The following is a 26,837-nucleotide window of genomic DNA, read 5'->3' as shown; positions in this document are numbered from 1 at the left end:
CCAAGTACAATGAAATTCTTACATTAATAGGGGTTAGGGTTTCTTCAAATACTAGGGAATTAATATTACTGTAACCACAAAATAAAGATATACACTTATAACAATACTTATACAATAATAAATAACCAAGAAATGCCAATAAGTAGTGCATGTTAATGAGTGTAAACAGTCTTATATAGTCAGTGTCTTCTTTCCCTTTGTATCTCTCTGCTGACCATACCGCCTGCATACAACCTCACTGTAACACTTCATATTGACACTACTGCTAATGCGTTGGGTTTGGATGCTGCGCCAGCTACCGGAGTTTCTTTTTGGTGCGCAGGTAGGTGTGGAAGAGGAAGTGGACGGCCAGCTGCAGACTGCCCGTGGCCATGGCCTGGTAAGAGGGGTGCTTCAGCTTGGTCTGTGGGGGGTGGAGGATGACATGACGTTAACAATGACAACATGTTGATATCGCAAAAAGATGATTTACGGAGTCATTTCTAGTGTTGGCTTGGCTCGGTGGGCCACTTACAGCATTGACTGAGGCCAGGGAGAGGGTGAAGTTGAAGTAGTCTGGGTTGTACACGTCTCGGTTCTTCATGAAGCGCAGGTTCTCGTCCCTCACCATCTGTGAGCAAAACATCCAGGACACAGGTGTTAGTGAGTGTGCGTTCACACCTGGCTCATATGAAGCAGCTAAATGGTAACGTGGCTCTTTCCAGTTGTGAGAGGGCTACCTGGTAGATCCAAGCGGGCATCTTCTCCACAAACAGGCCCTTCTTCTCGCCCTTCCTCACCAGGCGTGTCAGGAGGGTCAGCCGGTCGTTGTTGGCCCTGGGGGGCCGTGGGGAGGACTGGGGGGAGATCTCAGGGGAGGAGGGGGCCGACCTGGGGGGGAAAAATAGCATCCATGTTGTTACAAAAAAGGAAAGAAAATGCATCACTCCATAGTGAACAGAAAACAGAAAAAAAAACAGACCTAAAGCATATTTCAGTGTGTCAGTAGACATCAGTAGACAGATGCGACGCAAACAAATCGCATGAAATTCATGATCAGCTGAACACAACCAGTATTCATGTTTGTCATGCTTGATGTGGAACATCTGTTTGAACCAAACACTGTGAAACTGGTGGCGAGGCTGATATCCATGGCTGACACTCACAGGGTGAGATCCTCGGCTTCCTGTCTCATGACGCTGACCCGGCTCTTCTTGGGCAACACCGGGGAGTTCTGGTCGGAGATGCGCTGGTAGAAGAGCATGTAGGCGTTCCAGTATCGCCTCCGCACGTCCGGGTACGGGTTAGCTGCATGGGAGAGGCACAGTGGTGGAGTTAGGAAGGTCTGCTGTCCGCTTCATACAAACTAATATTCATGCATCTACAATGGAGAGCCATGTTTAATGATCAGCACCTCTGGCTATTTCATGGCATAATAAATATAATTGATGAATAACTGAAATAAATAAATGAACCAATAAAAAAAAAAAAACAAACATAGATTAATTACTAAACTAAATTACTAAAAACTAAACAAGATCTATGAAATGCTTGTGATAACATTTTTCTAGGTACCACCTTATAGAATTTAGTACAGTCATGAAGATATGTCACACAACAAACTAACATCAATGACATCAATAACAACTAGCATCATGGTTGAAGAGTAAGTATCGGTAGTTCTGTTGTTCTTCCCAGTCAATTGGCAAAGAATGACACTTAGTACGATAGTGCTGAGCATTCAAAGGCAGTATTGATGTGACTACTCATGCGCTGTACTAAATGCTTTTCCTAATCTGTGTGTCCATCTGGATACTTTAAACTGTCAGTTGATCAGATGGAAAGGCTTCCCCAGATGCAATGCCACTTGGCTGTGACTCACTGTTCAAGAGGGAGATAGAGAGAGAGAGAGAGAGAGAGAGAGAGAGAGAGAGAGAGAGAGAGAGAGAGAGAGAGAGAGAGACAGAGGGGACTTACACTGGTCATACACTTTGGGCCTGTACTCTCCTCCAAAGCACTCGTACTCCAGGGTCTCATCATTCATGTCAAACTCCTCCACCACGTTATCGTTGAACTTGTACCAGCGCCCTCGAGCACAGCCCCTAAGAGTGGACAACAGCACAGAGGGGGAGAGGACAGGAAAAATAAAAGAAATAAAAATATTAGGAGACAGAAGAGAAACCATCACATAAAGTAGTGGAGAAATATTTGTTATTGGAGACAGGCGCAAAAATGTAGGCCAGTTTTGTGGAGGGTTTCCACATTCCTGCATTCATCAGATGCCTGCCTTGCCTTGTGTTTATTATTTGTTAAAGCGGTGTGGGTGCCAGACATCTGGATCTGGTTTGATGGTTTAAGTGTTGCAGACCCCTCCATAAAAACAGCAGCCAAAACCAGGAGTGTGTGTGTGTGTGTGTGTGTGTGTGTGTGTGTACCCCCATCCAACATGGCCCACATAACGATGCTTTTTATCTAGGCGGGCAGACTAAGCAGCTTTCCACTTTGCCCTCCCTCCTCCTTCACCTTGACCGCTAAATTCTATCCTCAGTCAAGTTAAATGGAACAGTTCAATGACAGACCAGGTAAGTCTTTTCATGTCACTTAGTTTTCACCTGGACATCCATACTGTAAAAGATCTGCCTGTGCTTAACCCAGACTACCTAAATAACTATGTGTTATACGATAACACCTACATGTTGACTAAGAACCCTATCACAATCTCATGGCTACTCCTGGTAACTGCTTCAGACGTGGTCAGTGTATAGAGAGACACACACTCATCACTTGTCATTTACAAGTACTAAAACACTCATCCCAACATGAGCGGAGTGAATGAGTGATCCCAACATGAGCGGAGTGAGTGGTGGGTTAAAGAAGAGAGGCAGTGCTGGGAGACCCACCGGCGGTCCTTGATGAAAGAGTAGTAGTGTCCGGCGTGGGCCTGGCCACTGTGCACCACCACGCCCACAAGCTCGTAGTTCTCCGAGATGGTGACCTTCTTCCGGGGGGAGGAGCCGCCCGAGGCCTCGCCGCCGCGGCCGTTCTCGCCGTGGTCGGCGCTAGAGTCTTGCCGGGCCATGCCGGACACTGTGTACGGCTCCATGTTCAACACCCAGGGGAACTGAGAGACAGAGACAGAGAGCGAGAGAGTCACAGAGAAAGAAAGAGGGAGAGAGAGAGAGAGAGAGAGAGAAAGAAAGAAAGAAAGAAAGAAAGAAAGAAAGAAAGAAAGAAAGAAAGAAAGAAAGAAAAAGAAAGAGAGAGCACACAATGAGTGCAACTCTTAAAGCCCATCCACAATAACTATAATCAGGCTTTCCTTACTGTTCTGGTCAGTGTGGATCAGTTCATATTGCTCAATGTTATAGTTATAGTTGTCCTTAAAGTTGCCTTTGGCAGTATGGAAGAACCTTTCCTATGACGAACAACACAAAAGTTGCTTTTTGAGAAACTCGATCACAGCACGGAGGGCATTGGGATCTTCATGAGTGGTCATCAGCATGCACTCTGCATTCTCCACATCGGACCCAAAGGCCTGGGGTTAAGCTCTTCGGCTCTTTACGTCGAAAACAGGAAGTTGGGTTCTCACCCGAATCTGCTCGTCGTATTTGATGGAGCGTCCGCTCTCCCAGTCGAAGCCGAACCGCATCAGGTGGATGACCAGCACACTGGGCAGGGACTTGATGCAGGTGCGCTTCACTGTGGTTCTCTGGGACAGGGAATGGTCAGTTAGTAACACCATCCATACACACATACACAAAACCAGGCTTGCAGGCATAGACACATTCAAAGCCAAACTCACACACCCCTACACAAAACACAAGCACAGACACCAACACAAACACACACATGCACACGCACCCACACAAACACACACACACACACAAACAGACAAAAAAGCACTGACACAAACGTATACACACATGCATGCACATACACAAACAAACAAGCACAGACACCAACACATGCACACACACACACACACGCAGATACAGACACACACACACACACACACACACACACACACACACACACACACACACACACACACACAGACACACACACAAGATACAGACACACACACACACAGACACACACACACACACACACACACACACACACACACACACACAGATACACACACACACACACACACACACACACACACACACACACAGACACACACACACACACACAAACAAGCACAGACACCAACCCACACACACACGCAGATACACACACAGTGGGGGCCACCTCAACGGAGGTGCTGAGTTACCTTCTCCTTGCACTTCTCGCAGTAGTAGGCGTTGCTGCCCTCTAGCACCTCTCCCCTGACAAACTGGTCCAGGGAGATCTCCAGGCTCTGGCAGGACGTCACCCCCAGGTTCAGCGCCATGAATGTCTCCTCCCGCTCATACCTGGCCAGGGTCAGGTCAGCAGGGTCAACCACCAGCAAATATCACCAAATATCACCACTACTACTACAGTCCAGGTGAATGAATGAATGAATGAATGAATGAATGAATGAATGCTAATTAACATGGTGTATTTGAATATTGGAAGCAGACAAGATATAACAACGATTAAGGCCTTTGCACACAGAGTCCTTATTGTTTGTCTTAATTGTCGAATGATTGAAACATTTAATCCATTTAATGTCAGCGAATGAGGTTTCTGTACTTGATGGATCGAAAAAAAATTTTTCGTGTGCAAAGGCCTTTAGAATATTTTTTCTCTACACCACATAATCTGCTGGAATGTGTAAACCATGATTGCAGTATGACTGCAGTGTCCCTCTGTGCCCACTCCTTCACTCACCTGTGTGGACAGTCTTTGCAGATCTTCTGGTCGGAGAAAATGCCCTGGAAAGTGTTCTTGAAGATCTGTTCCCGTCCAATTTTCTGAACAGAAAATAAATACAGATTTGTTTGGGCAGGATTTACGGTTGATAGATGCCTGCTTTAATTAAGGTGTGCCTGCCTGCTGTGGGATCTCTGCATAAAACTCATAGTGTTGTTGCGAAATATTTGAACATGGACATAGACAGAACTGTACATCACTGTTGGGACATGTACGCAGATAGACAAGGGAAGCAGGCTACTAAAGCCAATCAGTCGCTCAGCTGGTGTGACTGAAGATACTTGTCTGTCTGTCTGTCTGTCTGTCTGTCTCTCTCCTTCTGTGTCTGTGTGTCTGTGTTTGTGTGTGTGTGTGTGTGTGTGTGTGTGTGTGTGTGTGTGTGTGTGTGCGTTGTACCTTCAGGTGTTCGTCCAGCTGGTCCACCAGACTGGTGAAGAACTCGTAGGCATCCTGCTGCTCACGCACATACAGCTCCTTATTCCACATCTTAAATATCTGCAACAAAGGCAACAGACACAACACTCACTCACCAGCAGTCCACACCAGCTGCACTTCAGTGCGTCCTTCGGTAGTGTGTTGGGAGAAGGACTGAGGCCACGGGATAATTTACTCAGCTGGTCAGACATTACTCAGTTATTCAGACATTACCTTCCAGAAGTTTTCTGGGACGTAGTACTGCAGTTTGCTCTCCATCAGATGCCCAAACAGAGACTGGACCTGACAGAACACACTCTCCTCCGGGTTCTCGGTGTCGTCCTCGATTGATAGGAAAGCCTGGAAAAACACACACAGACACACACACGTTAAAAATATGCAAAGGACAATCCATAAGAAATGAGGCATTCAATAGGGCTTCATGTTGCCATCTCTAAGGAGGCTCCCCAGGCCCTTCTGCACTCATGCAGCCCCAGATCATCACACTCACACAGCCTGGAATTATACTTCTAACTACTCTATACACTTTTCACACTATTTTCCATTAGCATTCTTCTTTCATTATTTTGTTCCCTGTCCAGAAAGTTTCCGATCTTGAGCTGTTGAACTTGATCTTGTTACTAGCTGTTCTAGCTGATAGGAGTGGAATGCGTTTCACATACTGGTAGACAGCGGCAAGGTCAAGAGTGAGAATGTTCTTCTGTCATTTTCCGCACAGCCTATGACTAGACATTCTAGCAAGTTCTTCACTTCTGTTTCACACTACCCACAAACATACTCATACAGGGTTGGCCCTAATGACTGACATCTGTTCCAGTCAGACTGGGAAGATGCATGGACTATTTCCTTATCCAATTACAGACAGAGTGAAACTTTACGTGTACAAATATATCAGTCCCTTATTGCACATTAGTGTAAAGAATGCAACCATGCCTCTTGAATGAACACCACTACCTGGTTGTGTCTCCATGTATCTGTGGTGTCTAGAACATTAAATCGATTGTATATCCTGAGACATGAATGCACGGCCTCAGTTCCATAGTGTCTGTCCCCATCTACTGGAGAGACCCTGCTAAGACTCACTTTATGCTAGCCATGAAGTCTGAAGGGGCAGTGTAGAAAAAGACAGCAACGGGCAGCTATATTACTCTAACTGCAATACTATACACTTCAGTGACTGAAGATCAGCAAAAGTGTTATGAGACTAATTCAGAGGTCCCAAGCTAAATATATCCTGTCAGTTCAGTAACAAATATTGTAATGTAAATATTGTAAATGTTGAAAATTCAAGAAGTTTAGCTTGCTGAGATCACAACCTTCCCTGCAAGATGAAGGTTGCATTGGCCTTGGCAGCCCAGGCTAGGCTGGCAAAGTCTAACTGAGAGCATGTAGGTCAACCCATTTGATATGAAACTGAATCTAACACAGCATAAAGGCTAACTTTTTTTCCCCAAGCTTTTTTGAGTTCACTTCTGAGAGTTGTGCTGTGTGTGTGTGTAAGGCTGTGTGTAGGCCGGTATAGGTACCTCGGGCAGGCCTGTCTGCAACTACTAGAGCGAGTGAGTGAGTGAGAGTGAGAGAAAGTGGAATAGAACATTATGCCCAATATTCCAATATGTGGTTAATGTTCTGCATTTCTCATTAGTGGGTCACTTTGATACTAAAAGTATGATTCTATGTAATGACTACGTAATGATGATATCTGTACTGTCCCTGTGTATATCTGTGTGTGACTATGTATTTAGAGATAAGCGGGAATATTATGACTTTGCAGTGTTTCACTGTTCTGCATGGCTGCGTCAGTAGCTATGTCTAGTGTCTAGTTAGAGCAGCTGATGGATCTTTAGGTGAAGTCATGCTGTCTCTCCCTTGATGCGCATCATTGTAAATAAACTCTGTTCCTGATTTTTCATACTATTGGTCTGACTGGGTCTCTATTAAATCTATGTTATCAAAATTACCATCAGAGTGTGTGTATGCGTGTGTAATAGGCCTAGTATAGTTCTGTGTCTGTGTCCGGCGCACGTGGCGCGTGACGAGAACTATGTCATCAACGCGGCATGTGGTCCAAATACCTCACGAAGGCCTGGCTGTATGTAGAGCTGTGTGTGTGTGTGTGTGTGTGTGTAAGGCTGCAGGGTGGTCCAGGTACCTCGGGAAGGCCTGGCTGTATGTAGAGCTGTGTAGGGGTGTGTGTGTGTGTGTGTAAGGCTGCAGGGCGGTCCAGGTACCTCGGGAAGGCCTGGCTGTATGTAGAGCTGTGTAGGTGTGTGTGTGTGTGTGTGTGTGTAAGGCTGCAGGGCGGTCCAGGTACCTCGGGAAGGCCTGGCTGCATGTAGAGCTGTGTAGGGGTGTGTGTGTGTGTGTGTAAGGCTGCAGGGCGGTCCAGGTACCTCGGGAAGGCCTGGCTGCATGTAGAGCTGTGTAGAGCTGTGTAGGTGTGTGTGTGTGTGTGTGTGTAAGGCTGCAGGGCGGTCCAGGTACCTCGGGAAGGCCTGGCTGCATGTAGAGCTGTGTAGGGTGTGTGTGTGTGTGTGTGTAAGGCTGCAGGGCGGTCCAGGTACCTCGGGAAGGCCTGGCTGCATGTAGAGCTGTGTAGGTGTGTGTGTGTGTGTGTAAGGCTGCAGGGCGGTCCAGGTACCTCGGGAAGGCCTGGCTGCATGTAGAGCTGTGTAGAGCTGTGTAGGTGTGTGTGTGTGTGTGTGTGTGTGTGTAAGGCTGCAGGTCCAGTCCAATTACCTCAGGAAAGGCCTGGCTACATGTAGAGCTGTGTAGGTGTGTGTGTGTGTGTGTGTAAGGCTGCAGGGTGGTCCAGGTACCTCGGGAAGGCCTGGCTGTATGTAGAGCTGTGTAGGTGTGTGTGTGTGTGTGTGTGTGTGTGTGGCTGCAGGGTGGTCCAGGTACCTCGGGAAGGCCTGGCTGTATGTAAAGCTGTGTAGGTATGTGTGTGTGTGTGTGTGTGTGTGTGTGTGTGTGTGTGTGTGTGTGTGTGTGTAAGGCTGCAGGGCGGTCCAGGTACCTCGGGAAGGCCTGGCTGCATGTAGAGCTGTGTAGGTGTGTGTGTGTGTGTGTGTATGTGTGTGTAAGGCTGCAGGGCGGTCCAGGTACCTCGGGAAGGCCTGGCTGTATGTAGAGCTGTGTAGGTGTGTGTGTGTGTGTGTGTGTGTGTGTAAGGCTGCAGGGCGGTCCAGGTACCTCGGGAAGGCCTGGCTGCATGTAGAGCTGCTGGAAAACGGCGTTCATGTAGCAGGTGGCCCCGCCGTTCTTCAGGCCCACAAAGCCCGACACAGAGCGACTCTCTACAGGAGGCAGGTACTGAGGAGGAGGGGACACACACACACACATACACAATTATTAAACACACTGCCATCTATATTCGAAGGAGAATACAAAGCCTTGTACAACACTGGAAAAGATGGAGAAAAGAGATGGTGAACACAGGGCGGGGCAGGGCGTTGGAGGTCCACTTACGTCAAACTCCTTGCTGAGCGAGGGGTCAGACTGGTGGTGCATGGAGAGCAGCTCACGGGTGATGAGCTGCAGGTTGGTGAGGGAGCTGTCGGCCAACATCACTAGAACCTCGTACGCTGCCAGGCGACTGCTCACAGTGCTGCACCTGGGGAGGGAGGGAGAGAGAGAGAGAGAGAGAGAGAGAGAGAGAGAGAGAGAGAGAGAGAGCACAAGAAAAGAGAGAGGAATGGTGGGTCAGTTGAGAAGTCACAGAGAACACAGTTGGAGTCTGCTATGTGTATGGGCAGTAGCTCATGTTGTGAACCTGTGAGTGTATAATGTCAGTGTCAATTCCAACAGTGTTCACACTGAGAATGGATACAAATAGACTGTATTTCAAAACAGCTGAAGTAGAAGGTTGGCAGTGCAATACCATGGGAACTGCTTTGGTTTCATGCCAAGTCCATGTCCTGCCATACTGATCCAAAACAAAAATTAGGAGGTTATCCAAACATGGCAGACTGCATTTTGCAAACAATTATCCCCTTATATTAAGTTTAGTAGAGTGATTGTATGGGCATGTCCAGAAGAGAGAGAGAGAGAGAGAGAGAGAGAGAGAGAGAGAGAGAGAGAGTGTGTGTGTGTGCATGTACGTGTGTGTGTGTGTGTGTATGCATGTATGTGTGTGTGTGTGTGTGTATGCATGTATGTGTGTGTGTGTGTGTGTGTGTGTGTGTGCGCATGTGCACGTGTGTGTGTGTGTGTGTGTGTGTGTGTGTGTGTGTGCGTGCATGTACGTGTTTGTAAATTTCTCACTTTGGGTGGAAGTCGTGGCTAGGAGCCGAGGAGCTGGAGGGGTCGCTGCTGTTCAGGATGATGCGGGACGCTCGGAACAGGAAGTCGTCCAACAGCTGCTGGATGAGGGAGGAGCCTGCAGATGTCACAAGAGGGAACACATTACACACACACACACACACACACACACAGGACACTTAAAGCCTCCTTACACATTTCCCCTCCCCACCCCCACAACATCTGGGATGAGTCGAGCAGCAAAGCTTTGAAATCTCTTAGGTTGGAGCAGCTTGTACAAAGCTCCCTTTGTGGAGGCGAACACGAAGCAGCTTACAGTGATGAAAGTGTGTGTTGGAGGGACTAAAGTGAAGGAGGGCATTCATGAGTAAACTAATGAAAGAGAGTGTTAGTGTGTCTGTGTGTCTGTGTGAGTATGTGAGTGAGTGAGTGAGTGAATGAGTGAATGAGTGAATGAGTGAGTGAGAGAGAGAGAGAGAGAGGAACAGAGAACAGAGGCAGACAGATAGAGTTAGGGAATAAGTGAGAGGCCGTAAGAGAAAAGGTTGTGTGTGTGTGTTTGCGTGTGTGCGTGTGTTTGCGTGTGTGTTTGCGTGTGTTGCATGTGGGGCTCCAGTCTTACCCAGCTGCTCCTTCTCGTTGCCGCAGAGCGAGAGGAGGGTCTTGATGAGGCGGAGGTGTCCAGCCAGCAGGATGTTGTCGGCCTCGCTGGTTTCCAGCTCGGCAGTCCACGTGGGCTCGAAGTTGTCCAGCCAGCTGATCTCGTCCTCCAGCATGGCCGCTGGGCTGATCTGTAGCTGCTCCATCTCCGTGGCTAAGCACACACACACACACACACACACACACACACAGACAGACAGAGATTACAATGTGATTGAACATCTCAAATGTATTAAATATCAGTTCAAACAACCAATCATGATATCAATTTTGCATATGGGGAGTTACTCTGCTACAGATTATTGCATCTCACGCGTTTCAGAACTGAAACAAATTCCATAGCTTTTAAAATGTGGTTGTTTTGCTGAACAGATTCCTGGAGACCATGAGAACTTGAGGACATCGAGTAGACGTCAAAGGAAGCACAGTCTGTATGTGCTCATATAAGGACCTACAGACAGCAGAGGGCACTTACTGGTCAGGTCGTCAAGGAGTTGGCATCTCAAGTCAAAATATTCAGTGCACTGAGAGAGAAACCTGCAAGAGAACACAAAGGGAGAATAAAAGTGCTTGAATGGGTACATGCCTCTCTAAGATATCTAGTTATGTATACGTATAGTACAAGTACCGGTATATATACTCTTTTGATCCCGTGAGGGAAATTTAGTCTCTGCATTTATCCCAATCCATGAATTAGTGAAACACACTCGGCACACAGTGAACATACAGTGAGGTGAAGCACACACTAATCCCGGTGCAGTGAGCTGCCTGCAACAACAGCAGCGATCGGGGAGCAGTGAGGGGTTAGGTGCCTTGCTCAAGAGCTCTACTGGTCGGGGTTCGTACCGGCAACCCTCCAGTTACAGGTCCGAAGTGCTAACCAGTAGGCCACGGCTGCCCACAAACGTATGTATGTACATTCATGAGGGTGTGCAACATACTGTATGTGTGTAGTTATAGGAGTGTACATGTAATCTAGTCTATGCAAGGATGTGATTGGCAAAGGTCAAAAAGCAGAAAAATATACGTAGCGCGGAGTGACCATACCATGATTTTTTCCGTTTATAACATGTTTTGTTTATAATTTAAACCAACATAAAATTAAAATGTTGAGTACATTATTTAGTATAGGCCTACTTGATGATAATATACAGCATGCTCTCTCCTCCTCTCCTCCCAAAGCAACATTGTAGGTCCTACACCTCTCCTCCTAAGATAAATGGTAGGCTCTAACTGTTATATGCTAATGGCCAGGATTGTGTAGGCTACATCACTAGTTTTACAAGCGCACACACTAAATGGAAAGCTAGGGTTAAAATGCAGGCTGCACCTGTAAATGGGTGACTTTTTATCTATCAGCACAATGATACAGTACGCTATTCCCACTAAATATTCAGCGCAATATTATATGCAAGACTAATATTTACCAAGCATGCCAAAGCTTTGATCTCTTAGCATTGTCACCATTAGGGCTGAGCTACACCAGGCGAGTAACTGAAGCGTTCCGTTCCCGTTCCGTCTGCTGCAACAATTAGCTTCCATTATAATCAATGGAAGTAGCTACACCAGACGTGACAGTGGGGCGTACGTTCGAAAAAAATAGACCATTCATCTAAAATGGATTTTACACGTCACGAACGGAACGTTTCAGTTATGCGCCTGGTGTAGATCATACCTAACGTTACGTTTTCTCATGGTGAGATGGCCATCCTGAAATATGTTTTGGATGACATGCGGCGCAAGGTTCACGGAGGTGAACGGCTGGACAAACGCGAAATGACAAGGTGTTCACCTCTGGTTGATGCCTCTCATGATGCTGGTGGGGGACCAAAGGGGTAGCTGGGCAGACAGCACCACCTTCAGCAGGAACAGGTTGGGCTTCTGCAGTTCCGGGTAGGCCGACGCGTCCGTCTGGCTCAGGGTGTACAGCTGGTCGCAGGCCACACGCCGGATCTGACACACACACACAACATTACGTGTGTGTTTCAATGAAGTGATGAGAGTCATCAGGTATCTGTACACATGCACTTGTCGGAGTCTGTCATTGGTCTGTCCTTACCTCTCCACTAGGTGATCCCAGCAGGATGTCTATGATGAAATCACTCACACTTGGCAAGTTATAAAAAGACGCTGGAAGAGAAAAATGAACAGAAGATTTTGGTTTGTGCGTCCTTTCACCTTTCCTAAATAATTTAAATGAAGAACAGTTTCTGAAAGACTAAAATTGTTAGTTGTTAAGCTGCAGGTTAGAAATATTGTCTGCCCAAAAATGCATGCTATTTAGAAAGATGACAACAGATTATTTTTTCCTCTTATGCCCTTTTGGCCGGTCGGTACTGTGAGTGTGAGACCCCTGCTCTCAAGCATATACATTATCTCAGAGATAATTGACGACACAACGTTCGGTTAACAGACAATAAAGCACATTTCAGGTCGTAATGCGGCCGTTACATCTCGTCAAGTGCATGTTACGCATCACAATAGGAAATTCAACAAAGCAGTGGTAGAAATGAGTATACATTTTGTGATGCCCCTCTCTGTCTATGAAATAACTAGATGTACCGCATAAGCGGTACAAAATATGACCGCCCGCTCAGTCCTGTACATCCGTTCTTGAAAATAAATCACACTTCAATTTGTCTCCATATTTTACTCCATCCCCCACTCTTGAAACTTTTGTGTATGCTTATTTGGCATGCCTGAGTGTGTGTGTGCGGCTGCACAGAAAGTACCCTACTGGTGCTGAAAAGGTGAATAGATTGTAGAATAGCCAAAGAAGATGTAGAATTGTTATAAAACCTTTAAAATCTCTAAACAATCACAAGTAGGGCAGTTCATCACAGTTCATCCATTGCAACTGGATTGATGAAAGGTCACTTACACCTGTAGGCTACATTGTATTTGGGAAAAGCAAAAGGTATCAGCATAATGTTATTTATTTATTTATTTTTTATGTATTTATAAACAAAAACCATCTCTGTCAGTTCCATGCCGTTTTCAACAGCTATCAAAAACAAAGGTCATTTTGGATGGATGGATTTTTTGTGAATGTTTCTTCTTCTACATAAGATTTTAGTCATCTTTAGTTCATGTAATACTTTATTGTCAATGCACAAATTAAGTAACAGTAGTCTGAAAGCGTTATTGTTAATGCACAAATTAAGTAACAGTAGCCTAGTCTGAAGCGAAATGCTGTTTTACATCTAACCAGTGGTGCAAATAACTGACATGTCCAAATGGGCCTTGATGAAATCGTCGCTAGACTGTTCATACACATTTTAACGGGCCAAAGTTGAAGAGCTTTTGTCCGTTATTGTTAGTGCAAAATAGGCTGATTCATGTTCCCTTGCATTGTTTAACTGAGGTCCATGGCTAGTCTGGCTTTCATCAGACCAAGCTCAATCTTTTAAGAAATCAAAAAATAAATAGCGGGCAGATCAGGCTGGGTTCACCCAGCCTAGTCCATAGGCACCGATATTGTTTAATTTTCGATTGAGATATAGCCTTCGCGCTCTGGCTATTCTAAATGCAAAAATGCATCAGGGAGTTATGACAAAGCGGTAACTAACAAACTAGATCCTAATAGAAAGTTGTTAGCTTCCCTAAGCTACAGGTAGGATTATAAGGTAGGCCTAATGACAACATAAATTGTCAATAGGCTATGCTGGCGACACAAATAAAATCTCCTTTGGAAACCAATGGCTTACGCCTTACAGTATCAAGCGGACTTAAACTGTCATATCGTGGCGAAAAGTTGTAATAACATTCCGCAGCTCCATGAGTCAAGGAAAGCGAATGAATGAAGTAGCCACTTCTAAATGGGACCCACTACACAGTAGCTTAAGGTGTTTTGCTAAAGCAGCCATAATGAAATGAAGGTGTCATTGTTTGGATACTTCACACACACGTGCTTTTTTAATTTCACAGACTACAACTACCAAGCTGTAATCAAAGCACATCGATTCCCCTCTCACACCCTGCACGCACTTAAAACAAAATAAACAGGCGTCTCAGTCTCCGCATGTATAGGCAAAACTGTATCAGACCCGATTGTAGCGTTGGTAAATCTTCCATTGCACAGAATGATTTTTGTAGCCGCGTGCAATAAATGACAGTCGAAAGATACAAACAGTGCTGCTATACATTTGCTTGGTATAACCGCATTTATAGTTTTCTACAAATGCAATAAATCAAATGCCTCCATCACTCAACCAAGCTAACGCGGTAACATTACCTAGGTCCTTATTGATATTACAAGATTAGCATTACCTGCAGTAAAACCAAGCATGTCCGATAAACATCCTCAGATTTATTTTAGGCTTCAAGAAGAAATGGGAATTACACTTCATGTGAACATCGTCCTATCCTTATTAGATGTTAAGCTGCGGTAAATTACAGTCCTTGTATGAAGCGTCCATTGTTTTTCCAACCCACTTTTAACTTCCAACAAAATTACGTCTCACTGCAACGATCGCCATCTAGTGGACAAGCGATAAGCGACCAATACTGAAAATGCAGCCATGATGATGATGATGAATATTTATTTTGGCTTTCTTTTTAATCCTACTGATTTTCATTTTTTACCGGGGGCAAATCACAAATGAGTGATTATGAGCCAGGTTGATGTGGGCCCTTGAGACCAACATACCATAAAAGATTCACAGAGAACTGTTTCTGCCCTACCCTCCTTTCGGGGGGTCCAGTCCATGGGGGGCTGCAGATGAAAGCGAAAAATGGCGGTTCCATGCTATCCATGTGGGGTACATGCCCACCAAGTTTTGTGTACCCGGTCTTTCAGTGTCCGGGAATCCTTGTTGGTGTGCGTCACTAAATGTACACATAAATTATTTTATTGTAAGGCCCCCCATGAACGAAAGTACACAAAACTTGGCATGTATTCAGAGGGTGTCATAATGATCCTACACTTTTAATTTCGTGCAGTTTTGACCTTGTCAGCCAGAGATATTGAGATGAAAACACTTAATTTTTTGCTTTTTAATTTTTAACTAGGTGGCGCTATACATGAAATAAGTGGTAATGGGATGGGTTGACATGCCCCCTTAAGACCAACATACAAAAAAAGGTGGACCCCTAGGCCCTACGGTTCTCGAGATATTCACAGAAAACTGTCTCCGGCCACCTACAGGCCAGTTGGTGTATAGTAATATAAATTAATTTATTGTGTGGCCCCCCATGAACAAAATTCCACGAAACTTGGCGTGCATTCAGAAGGTGTCAAAATGATCCTACACTTCCAATTTTGTGCAGTTTTGACTATGTTAGGTCACAGATACCTACAATTACAACACCTCATTTTTACTTTTTTGTGTTTAACTAGGTGGCGCTATACATGAAATTAGTGGTTATGGAATGGGTTGACATGGCCCCTTGAGATCAACATACAAAAAAAGGTGGTCCTCTAAACCTTACGGTTCTCGAGATATTCACAGAAAACTGTGTCTGCCCTACCCTCCTTTCGGGGTGCAGTCCAGCGTGGGGGCTACAGATCAAAACGAAAAACGATGGTTCCATGCTATCCATATGGGGTTACATGCCCACCAAGTTTTGTCTACCCCGGTCTTTCAGTGTCCGGGGAATCATTGACGGAAATTTGGACATCTTAAAAAAAAAAAAAAAAAAAAAATCTGACTAAACCTATATGACCGCGCGGCAAGCTGCGGCGGTCATAATAGGCCACTGTGGACGTGAAGTCCCCAACCTCCATCGTCTAGTGACGGGGAGACAAACACACACACAAGCTTACGTTACATAACCGCTGAGCTGCATTAAAACACATAACTGATGACATATGAAATTCATTATTGCTTAACTGAGCTAGCATAAAACACAAAACACACACACACACAGCCCACACACACACACACACACACACACACACACTGTGTCTTGGCACTAAAAGCTGCATGTTCAGGCAGTGTCCAGGCGCTTTCCCACACCTGTATGGCGACACGGGCGGCGGGGATGATCTCCTCCACGCGGATGGACGAGCGGTCTGACATGCTCATCTGCCGGTAGGACGACTTCTCGGGCGTCCCGCACAGAGACAGCTGCCGGCTGCCCTGTCGCCCCGCATTGCGGAATGGCCGTGACGACAGCGTGTCCAGGCCATCCTTGCTGAACTCCTCATCCAGGATACTGGGCATGGTCTGCCCTACCAGCAGGAACCTGCAGGGGGAGCCACACAAACAAGCTCAGTTAATACAGGGAAACTACTGAACAACAACAGGTGTGGCTTTTGACTGTAAGAACAGTGAAAAGTGATAACTCCCTCTCCGATGACAACTTTTAGACTGTGACAGAGTTATGTTGCCCTTCCTCAGCATCCTGATTAAGCACATCTGTCACACCAACAATAGGGATCCAGATCATAGACACATAAGCGCATAGGAAGTACTACTGATTTATAGATGGGAGTACCTGGCCAATTGCAGACATATGGAGTAGACGCCCTGCCTGGTCTCATAGTCCACTTCCGAGGGAATGGAGTCTCGCTGCATGACGTTTACCACCAGGCTGGACACAGGCACACAAACACACACCGATATGAATCAACGTCCTAATGTGTTACACACAGCTCAGGTGCTCTCAAGGTCACACACAAGGTCATCCCATTTGCGTTGATCGAATGAGCATGTTCGAATACCTCAGGCCTCCTGCTTTGAGGAAGTTCTCGCAGAAAGACTTCACACTGGTCTTGGCCATCTCGTCATCAGACGTGGGCATCAGTTTTGAGCTCAACACCTGGGACAGAGACAAAGATGGAGGGACCGAGAAGGACAAAGGACGATAAGAGAGACATGTCAGATAAATCATTTCTATTGCAGAAGAAAAAAAGAGGCAACCAGATTCAGTTAGTAACGCACATCAGGCAGGGTGACGTGTGTGTCCCTCCACTACCTATCTATGGTTTGTTGTTGCCATAGTAGATCTGTGTGTGTGTGTGTGTGTGTGTGTGTGTGTGTGTGTTTACCTCCAGGTTGTAGAGCACTCTGAAGGTGGACATGCCCGGTGCGGAGGAGCGGAAGAGTGATTCCAGGATGGACGCGGCACTCTGCTGGTGCTGCTGCTTGCTGGACAGAGACGGAGACTTGGAGGCCTGGGAGCCCGAGCCCAACGTGAAGAGCGTTTTCTACACACACACACACACACACACACACACACACAGACACAGACACAGACACAATTAAATCCAAATTGTGATACACACAGTTTGTTGACCAGAAACAACTCATACAATGATAAAAAAAAATCAGCTTATTTCATGCTGTTCGCACTGTTCACTGTTTCACAGTGCAATTACTGTTTGTTATGAATATTTGTTTGATCATGCACTAAATCAGTAGTCCAGGATCATCTTCAACATCAGCTGATCTAGAATCAACATTGCAGCTTTTACTGTGGTTACTTCCTCAAACTAGCCTGGGTGTTCCCATGCTGCCTTGCGCGCGATTTGATTCACGCTGCTAAGGCAGCCTGGAGACCATGGAGCAAATTTTCGCCTGAGATAGGGAACCAATCACAGAACAGGTGGGAAAGCAAGACGATGATGAGCTATGCACAGACACATTTGATAGACATCCGTGGCACCCAATAAACGGATCTGGGCATTTTTTTTCAAATACGAGAAAATGAACGTTTGATTCCCAGACCACGTCTCATTGAGAAGTGGTGGCGCTAGCCAGGCTATCCTCAAACCTGATTAAGACGAGCAACACGTCAACATTGCCCAACCGGATTGTTTACCTGTGTAATCATCTGACATGACTCAGAGCTGCCAGTCCTGCTGGGCAATTATGCCTCTTCACAAGCATGACAAAGTGAAGCTCTGCTGTGACACAACGGGAGAACTAAGCGATGAGATGAAATTGTGAGTCTCTGTAAATCATCCATCACAGCAGCTACAGCTGTCCTCCAAATTAAAATATCCTTCATTTGTGTCATATGTGGCAGCACCTGCCATACCACGTTCAGGTGCCCATGGCGACCTGGCTTCGTTTCTGACCTCTGATCCCTCTCTCACTCTCTCTCCAACTCACATCCTGTCGTTCATTTCAACTGTCCTATCTACATAAAGGCAAAAGCCGTTTTTTTCTTTTCTCATTGAAAACAAATTAACTAAAAAGGGTTGCCGGTTACCTGGTGACTCCAGACGCTGGACTCTTTTGGCACAAAGTTGTCGAGGGCATCCTGCACCTCGGGGTCCGTGGGGATGAGCAGCAACAACTTCCGCACTCGCAGTGTGATCCTGACAACACCAACACACACACACACACACACACACACACACACAGAGTAATCTCAGTGATGGGGCTCTCAATCCTTTCAGCTTTCCACATTTGCAGTGCATAATATGCAGTGCATGCCCCGCCCTCACAGCTCCCCCTCCCCAGAGGTCCCATCTCACCTGGGCTCCTCCAGGTTGGCCAGCTGGTAGAGCATCTCAAAGACGTTACACACTAGGGCCATCACCACGCCTGGCAGGGACTTCTCCTGATAATAAACACGGACACAGACAGAGAGGCCGACGCCGGCGTCAACGCACAACACTTTCTCACATACCACCAGGGCACAGCCTTCATCAACACATGCATGGGGGTGGGTGTTAGTTGAGGACATGTGCCGTCTTAATATAGCGTTCGACATCATATGCATTACACAGTATAGCTCTGTCTGTGTGTGTGTGTGTGTGTGTGCGCGCGCATGTTCGTGCATCTGTTTCAGGGCATAGACAAAGGGCAAATAGAGTTTACGTCTATTTCCATGTATGCATTTGTGTGCGTTTGTTTGTGTGTGTGAAGGCACCTGCTCCAGGGAATAGTATGACATATGATTAATAGGTCTATTAATATGTGTGTGTGTGTACCTGCTCGAGGGCATAAGCCGAGTTGAACACCCCACTGCTGCTGCTGCTGACCGAGGCCGAGCTGTCCGCTGAGCTGCCTGAAGGTGTGCCCGTCCCTGAGCTCTTCACCGTCAGACTCTGCTCGTCAGAGAAGCCCAGCTGGTTCAGGAGCTTCTGGTCCCGGTTCATTGTCAGCTGTATCACACAAACACACACAAAAGTATAAACACAAGATCTCTTTATCTTTATGGCAATCTTACACTAACCTAAGCTTATGTGAGGACACCGTTTGTTTCCCGGTTCATCATCAGCTGTGTTACACACAAGCGCACACACACACACCAAGTTTTAACACAAACATCTCTTTATCTTTATGGCAATATTACACTAACCAAAGCTTATGTAAGAGCACAGTTTGTGTTTGTGATAGCTCTTCCTAAGACTATCTGTGTTTCTCATTGAAACATTTTTTAACCATTCAGTGGAAATGGACAAATGTGTAACATGATTAAACGGCACTTCCATAGCAGCCTTAAAGATGCTGTGAGTGAATCTAAGCGATCTCTAACCCCTAACCACAGACTGATTAATCTAATATTTCCTCACGTTCCGCCAGCTGACCATTGTCTGAGTACACCGTCAAAACACTCGGTCTTCGTCCACAGCTCTGGCTCTGTCAACTGTAAACAAATACGGTGGAGAAAGCCTGTCCCCCAAACCACATGAAAACACTGCTCTGTGAGGAGTTTCTCTGGAAGCACTGAAGGGAGGGGCAGCTCCCTGTCCAGTGTGTTTTGTTTGGCACTGGTCAGTCGCTTTGGAAAAAAGTGCCATACACACAAACTTCAACAAACGTGATGTTATCCAGAATTTTTACATCTACAGCACGAAACCAAATGGTGAACCAACCAAAAGACTGCCTTGTGCAATGGGGTCTTGTTTTCCATAAATCAGTTACCGCAAGGATGTCGGAGTGGCTTGTTGAGATTACACATGTTGATGTGTGTGTGTGTGTGTGTGTGACTTAGTGTTAATTTCGTCAGACGAGATGAGAGGAAAAATGTTAGTCAACAACCTTTTTTTCCATGACTAAGACGAGACGATGACGAGACTGCACTAATGTCCTGAAACACTGACTAAGACTATCTTAAGATGCATTATTGTTGACGAAAAAGCGAGACTAAAATGTTTTGCTTGAAATAAAAAACTAAAACAATATTGCAAAACAACTCATCTATATTATATTTTCGCCTGCTCCGTGGACCACTTGGGATAGCTTATGGACACTGAAACACTGGTCTATGAAGATCATGACAGTGGTCCAGTCAAATCTTTTACTGTCTATGGCCAAATCCCAGCCGAACTATAGACCCTTTCAACAAGGTAAACAAAAACAATGCTTGAACGTTTTATTTGGGCCCCAATCTACTTCCTCTGCATTAAGATAACATATGGAATGTTAAAAGGAAGTCTTGTGGGGCCAACTATGATGCTGATCATGGAACTCTCTTGAAAGGGTCCATAACTGTAGCCTGTCGACTTACCTTGACTGACAAAAAAAATCAGAATGAGTAATTATTAGCCCTGTGGACACACAATATTGTTGAAAATTGAGATGTGTGAAACACTATTTGACTTAAATGGTAATCAGAAATAATTTGTTATAAAAAAGACTAAAATGTTTTGACTAAAACTGACTAAGACTAAGATAGCTTTAGTTTTCTTTTGACTAAAACTAGACTAAAATGATGAGACTTTTAGTTGACTAAAACTTGACTAACAAAAATGATATTTGAATGACTAAATATGACAAAGACTAAAAAGGACATTTCGTCACAAGACTAGGACTAAGACTAAATTAAAAATAGGTGACAAAATTAACACTAGACTGTGACTGACCATGCTATCATTGGCAAAGATCTGGACATTGTCCACCGGACAGCTGAGCTGCTCTGCAATCTTCCACCTGATGCTGCCGATGGTCTCATTGCTGTGAGCCTGAAAGATTCAAACAAACACACACATGCATAGTTACAGCGCACTTCAAATACTCTTCATATAAGGCAAACAAAAGATGTTCCTGTGTGAGACCCAGTCGTTAATCAGTTTCAAATAAAATACAATCATCTAAAGTGTTTTGACAATCTGCCTGCATGTGTGTGTGTGTGTGTGTGTGTGTTGCTATGCCTGTGAGGCTAGAGGTGGTGGAGTGGAAAGATGTTCCTGACCGTAATCCATAAATGGCTCTACACATGGGGACTGTTCTCATTCACAGACCAGTGAGTACAGCTCTGTATGCCTACTCCATGTAAATGCTCTGCCTGATGCCCAGACACTAGTGTGTGTGTGTGTGTGTGTGTGTGTGTGTGTGTGTGTGTGTGTGTGTGTGTGTATATACAGATGGACAAGCATATGCAATACTGCAGATGTATCTCTTCACTGCTACAGTTAATCCTATCAATATTTAACAGAGCTTAAAGCAAGGAACACCTTGGTGCGTGTCATCAGAATCAGACATGATTAACGTCAGTATATACAATGACAATTTTCCCCCAAATCTTAAACAACCTGGCCTATGCTTGAATTCCAGCGGCACATTGCCTGTGAAACTTCCAAGACCTGATCTAATAATAATACCAGGAAAGGAAATACAGGCTATCATACAGGCTTAGAGATCTAAAACATGCTGCAGCATGTATAATGATTGAATGACCCCTGCATATTGAATGACCCCTGTTTGAAATGTGCTATAGACCCTTTCAACAAGATAAACAAAAACAATGCTTGAACGTTCTTTTTTGTTCCCAATTTACTTCCGCTTCATTAAGATAACATATGGAATGTTAAAACGGAAGCCTTTTGGGAACAACTATGATGCTGATAATGGAACTCTCTTGAAACGGTCAATAGAAATCAACTCAACTTGACTTGACTTGGCTTGAGTGTATGGCTGTGTGGCAGTGCATTACCTCCAGAGTGAAAGTGTCTTTGGTAGATTCGTAGGTAACGTGGAGGGACACGGGGTGGCCGTGGAAGGAGGCACCATGAGGTAGAATGGTCCGAGGAACCGAGTACAAGTCCTGCAGGAGATCAACACAAGCACACATGACTACCGGTGGGACCGGCAGGGCGGGAAGGCGGAGGACCGGAGGTGGACACAGCCCGTTACTGCACAGGAGCTGCACCGAGCTGTACACATGCCAGGTCTTCAGAGCCACATACCACTCATCAGCAAGGAAATTGGGTTCCTTGAGAAGGGCTCTTGTGGCGTGTGCACAAGCACACACACAAACGCACGCACACACCACACACACACACACACACACACACACACACACACACACACACACACACACACACACACACACACACACACACACACACTTGCTGAAGCACAGATACATAAGCACACGACGTGCTGAAAGCAGATACATTTGCACAAGCACAGATACATTTGCTGAAGCACAGATACATAAGCACACGCACGCACAAGCAGATACATAAGCACATGAGTGCGCAACTGCGCATTTGCTGAAGCACAGGTACATAAGCACACACACACACACACACACACATATTTGCTCAAGCACAGATACATAAGCAAGCACACACACACACACATATTTGCTCAAGCACAGATACATAAGCGCGCGCACACACACACACACACACACACACACACACCAAGAATGATGATCAACACAGAATAAGTACAGCCAACCTCTTCACGGATCATGTGACACGTATCCGTGTTTTAATGAAATAATCCTCAGCGCCCCGATGAAACCAGAGCCATGCTTATCGACTCGACAACTAATCTCTGAGAGGTGCCTTGCAGTGCAGGCCTTCCCTCAGGATAGCTGGAAGGTTTGCCACTAAAAAAAAGCATCCCAGCGGTCCCTCCATCCAGCAATATTAATCAACACTGCTGGAATTAACATGACATCATGCACTGTCTGAGAGCTATCTCCTTAAATCCACCTCAAGTGCCGTCGTCCCTGAGCTTGTCTCTTAGGCGTAGTGGCCCTCTTCCATAACGCAATCTTAACCCTAATCTCTGTGTTTACATTAGTCACACTACTGTACTTTAAGTGAGCGCTTGGTCATACTACTGTCTTTTAAGTGAGCGCTTGGTCATAAGGAAGCTGCCATGAGCTGCTGAGGTCAGCAGTATCAGGCTACGCAGTGCAAAATCAGCTCGTTTGGACAGAGGGCAGGAAGAGACATGAAAACACAGCAGTGCTTTTACGTCAGCTTCACATTTTAGGCTTCTGTTCATCCCAAAAAAACCCATTCAACCAAAAACTGAAATTCCGCCTTTATCACTTATAAGCTCCTACAAGTAGTCATTCACAAAACACTTCCTCAATGCAAGATATTCAACATATGTCAAGCACTGTGTAAATGTCATTTTAGCTACAAAGCCACAACAGCATATCCATCCACTTCATCCATCCACACTTGTAAACAGTGGAACTTACCTCTATAGTAATGACATATCTCTCTGCCAGTAACAACAGCCTCTCGATAATCACCAGTTTGGTTGACCTGGTGGAGCACACAATTAGATGAGTGGAGTCTACAAGTTTAGGTCACGTCAGTCTGAACAATGAAGCGGCATTAGCAAAGTGGAACGCAGCATCCATATCATAATAATTCCACATGGTTGGTTTGTGATGAGTAGTTTCATCTTAATCTTTACTGCTTTGATTGGTCAAAATGCATGACATCTTTAATTGGATATATTAAACTGACATTGGTGAACATAGTGCTGCACTAAAGCTGAGCCAAGTTCAACTCAAATCAATGCTCCGGTCACTACGTCACTTGCATAAAACGACTGGTGACAACTGTGCTGCAGCCAAACCATAACAAAAAACAGAGATCATTACTGATAATCAGCATGATTTGTGAAGAACTTTGAAAAAAATGTAAATGTGTAAGTATCACACGCACACACAGCCACACACAGACTATCTGATTTCAAACCTGGAAGGGGATTGCACAGATGTGGCAACAGTTGGCATGGCGGTGGCTGTCAGCATCTTGGTTGCCCTGGTAACAGCGTGGGTGAGGGTGGGGCCCCCCAGGGCAGAGCTGGCGGCCTGGAAAGCAACGAGCATAAGAGTGTGAGAGCAGTGGAGAAGTGTACACACACACACACACACACACAAGAATATAGAACCACTCACCTCCAATCTTTTGTAACAATCTGCAATAAACTTCTTATGCAAAGACACAGAGTCCTGCAGAGGATGAAACACACACACACACACACACACGTTAATAACAAGTCAACCTCATCTCAGTCCTCCAGAGAGCCCCACTATGCTAGGCAGGGCTCAAGTGCGCCCCTTCCCCGTCTCACCTTCTTCATTTTGGGGTTGAGGTTGATGTAGCTGTAGGTGATGATGAGCTGGATGGCCTCGTTGGCGATCTCCTCGTCGGGAGACTCCATGGCGATGCGCCAAATGAAGTCCATGCCGGCCAAGTCCAGCCGCTCCACGCACTGCCAGGACAGAAACAGCCACCGTTACATTCAAATCGCACCACACTCAAAAAGGGATGTCTGACTTAAAATACAACTTAACATCAACAGAGAAATAAAGCAATGAGAAGTGTCTTAAGGAGGTTTAAGAGAGAAGGCCTACCAGCTGGGTTCCCTGCCGTTTCAGTCGATGGTCACAGAGGTTCACATTCTCAAAGAAGGTCTTAAAAAGGTTAAAACCTGCAGAGAACACAGACACACACACAGTTGCATAAGAAAACACACAGATGTTACTATGAGGACACACGTCAATGTGATGCAACAGCTGCACAGGCTAGGGTTCAGTCCAGGCAGTGTGAATACATGGGGAGTAATGATGGTCATCTTAGGCGGGACAAACAGCTACTTGTCTGCTGTGACACACTGACCCAACTGTTGGTGTTTGTTGGCATTTGTTGGGGCAGTGTGCAAGCAGCTTAAGCATAACAGATTGATTGTGCAGAATCTCTGCTGTCTTACCGTTCATAGTAATCTCATAAGGCTCGAGTTTGAGGATCTTCTCTTTGAAAAGCTGCTGCTGGACGTCACTTTCCAGATCGTGCTGGCCCTTGGTGAACCACTCAAAGCACATCTGGACTCAGCGCGCCACACACACACAAACACACACACAGAGTAGATATATGCTTATTAAATGTCTAAGAAATGTATACTTTCTGCTAACTGTAATAATAAAACTAACACAAAAGAGTGACAGAGTGAAGATCTTCTTATGGAATCCTTTAAGAGGAATTAGACCCGGTATTGGTGGTGATCAGTACCTCCCGGTCCATCTCGCATACGTCCATGCCGGACACCAGGCACTCCCACACCTCCTTGGCCCTATTCCAGACCAGGTAGAGGCTGGCCTCCTGCAGGAAGAAGGCCAGGAACTTCAGATGGGCCTCAAGATACTGCAGAGAAAGAGACAGAGAGAGAGCACGAGAGAGAGAGAGAGAGAGAGAGAGAGAAAGAGAAAGAGAAAGAGAAAGAGAAAGAGAAGAGAATGGACAGAGGGGGGTTAGATTAGCACTGTAGATGAAGGTCAACGGAGGACTTCACAGTATTTGGGCACAAAGGCTGAAAAACTGGGCAACAGTATCTATTACTGTGTTAATATGTAGCTATATATATATATATATATATATATATGTGTAGTAGTATTACTGTATTAATGCACAACGAATGTACATAAAGAAAAGTACATAATTTGCTAGGCAAAAATGTGTGAAAAACGTGGTATATGCAAATATGTTTGTGCTTGTGTGTGTGATGTTACCTCCTGGTAGGAGTATCTCCCATCTACGAGCGTGGAGCCCGAGAGGCCGTTGGTGCCGGACACGGACACAGCCAGGCGATGGCACGACACCAGGCTGCTGGTGATCAGCTTCACGATCTCAAAGTTCTTCTTCAGGTCCTGGATGATGCTCTAAAGCGAGGACAGATGTGTTCAGCTTTGGTCCCAGAGAGCCAAACATGTGTGGTGAGGGGCAGACTTCTCTGTGTGTGTGTGTGTGTGTGTGTGTGTGTGTGTGTGGTAAAAGGTAAACGGACTGTACAAAGCACTTTTCTACACAACAGAGCACTCAAAATGCTATATAAGTTCACCAATCACACAGTTCACCAACAACGCAGACTGCCATGCAAGGTACTAACTTGCAAGTCGGTAGCAGTTTGGGGTTCAGTGTCTTGCTCAAGGAGTGTGAAAGGTGTGTGTGTGTGTGTGTGTGTAAAGGGATGGCTGTACCTTATCCTGCTTCTGGTAGGTCTGTTTAATGAAGGAGCGGGTGATCTCATGGAGCTGCCGCAGGGCAGGCACCACCCACACGGCCTGAGGGTTGCTCTGCTGGGAGGACTAAACACACACACACACGCACGGACGCACGGACGCACGCACGCGCACACACACAAACACACACACACACAAACACAAACACACACACACACACAAACACACACACACAGAACTGTGACCTTGGTGAGCTGTAACAATGTCTTATTATACCTTCGGCAATGTTAATAGTTTACTTTTGACTGAGCAGGAGCCCTCTGCTCAGGGCCCTGGTGAGGGGCAGTAAACTGGCATCGGTATGGAAGGGAAAACCTGTCACCTCAACCACACACGAGAAAGCCCCCTAATGCAAGGTTGCCAGTTAGCTATTAGAAGAGATCCTTCTTCAGGAGAGGGTACTAATTGAGAAATGTACAGCATTTATCATTAGGAAAAGTTAGTCACAAATTTCAAGGTTGCTG

General features: G+C 45.7%; 1 protein-coding gene across 1 annotated transcript in view; it reads right to left on the bottom strand.

Annotated features, from left to right (window-relative positions):
* The window catches only part of usp24 (ubiquitin specific peptidase 24), a 54,563-nt gene that overhangs the window by 5,610 nt on the left and 22,116 nt on the right, over window positions 1-26,837 (bottom strand). Inside the window, exons 14-50 of the mRNA XM_048252043.1 lie at window positions 26,332-26,439; window positions 25,864-26,013; window positions 25,367-25,498; window positions 25,068-25,179; window positions 24,712-24,788; window positions 24,429-24,569; window positions 24,253-24,306; window positions 24,050-24,165; window positions 23,542-23,608; window positions 22,030-22,140; window positions 20,960-21,058; window positions 19,082-19,255; window positions 18,623-18,708; window positions 18,355-18,463; window positions 17,189-17,347; window positions 16,862-16,959; window positions 16,636-16,731; window positions 16,155-16,383; window positions 15,862-15,925; window positions 12,257-12,327; window positions 11,990-12,150; window positions 10,673-10,734; window positions 10,160-10,351; window positions 9,541-9,655; window positions 8,746-8,890; window positions 8,470-8,589; window positions 5,488-5,613; window positions 5,236-5,334; window positions 4,798-4,880; window positions 4,256-4,397; window positions 3,569-3,688; window positions 2,880-3,100; window positions 1,957-2,081; window positions 1,146-1,287; window positions 720-870; window positions 515-610; window positions 300-403 (exon numbers count right to left, since the gene is read on the bottom strand). Coding sequence (XP_048108000.1) covers window positions 300-403; window positions 515-610; window positions 720-870; window positions 1,146-1,287; window positions 1,957-2,081; window positions 2,880-3,100; window positions 3,569-3,688; window positions 4,256-4,397; window positions 4,798-4,880; window positions 5,236-5,334; window positions 5,488-5,613; window positions 8,470-8,589; window positions 8,746-8,890; window positions 9,541-9,655; window positions 10,160-10,351; window positions 10,673-10,734; window positions 11,990-12,150; window positions 12,257-12,327; window positions 15,862-15,925; window positions 16,155-16,383; window positions 16,636-16,731; window positions 16,862-16,959; window positions 17,189-17,347; window positions 18,355-18,463; window positions 18,623-18,708; window positions 19,082-19,255; window positions 20,960-21,058; window positions 22,030-22,140; window positions 23,542-23,608; window positions 24,050-24,165; window positions 24,253-24,306; window positions 24,429-24,569; window positions 24,712-24,788; window positions 25,068-25,179; window positions 25,367-25,498; window positions 25,864-26,013; window positions 26,332-26,439 — 4,457 coding nt within the window. The remainder of the gene's footprint in view (window positions 1-299; window positions 404-514; window positions 611-719; window positions 871-1,145; window positions 1,288-1,956; window positions 2,082-2,879; window positions 3,101-3,568; window positions 3,689-4,255; window positions 4,398-4,797; window positions 4,881-5,235; window positions 5,335-5,487; window positions 5,614-8,469; window positions 8,590-8,745; window positions 8,891-9,540; window positions 9,656-10,159; window positions 10,352-10,672; window positions 10,735-11,989; window positions 12,151-12,256; window positions 12,328-15,861; window positions 15,926-16,154; window positions 16,384-16,635; window positions 16,732-16,861; window positions 16,960-17,188; window positions 17,348-18,354; window positions 18,464-18,622; window positions 18,709-19,081; window positions 19,256-20,959; window positions 21,059-22,029; window positions 22,141-23,541; window positions 23,609-24,049; window positions 24,166-24,252; window positions 24,307-24,428; window positions 24,570-24,711; window positions 24,789-25,067; window positions 25,180-25,366; window positions 25,499-25,863; window positions 26,014-26,331; window positions 26,440-26,837) is intronic.

The sequence above is a fragment of the Alosa alosa genome, chromosome 9, assembly GCF_017589495.1.
Source record: "Alosa alosa isolate M-15738 ecotype Scorff River chromosome 9, AALO_Geno_1.1, whole genome shotgun sequence".
In the NCBI taxonomy this organism is placed as follows: Eukaryota; Metazoa; Chordata; class Actinopteri; order Clupeiformes; family Clupeidae; genus Alosa; species Alosa alosa.
Note: the sequence above shows the minus strand (reverse complement) of the source record. Positions and strands in the feature narration are given on the sequence as shown.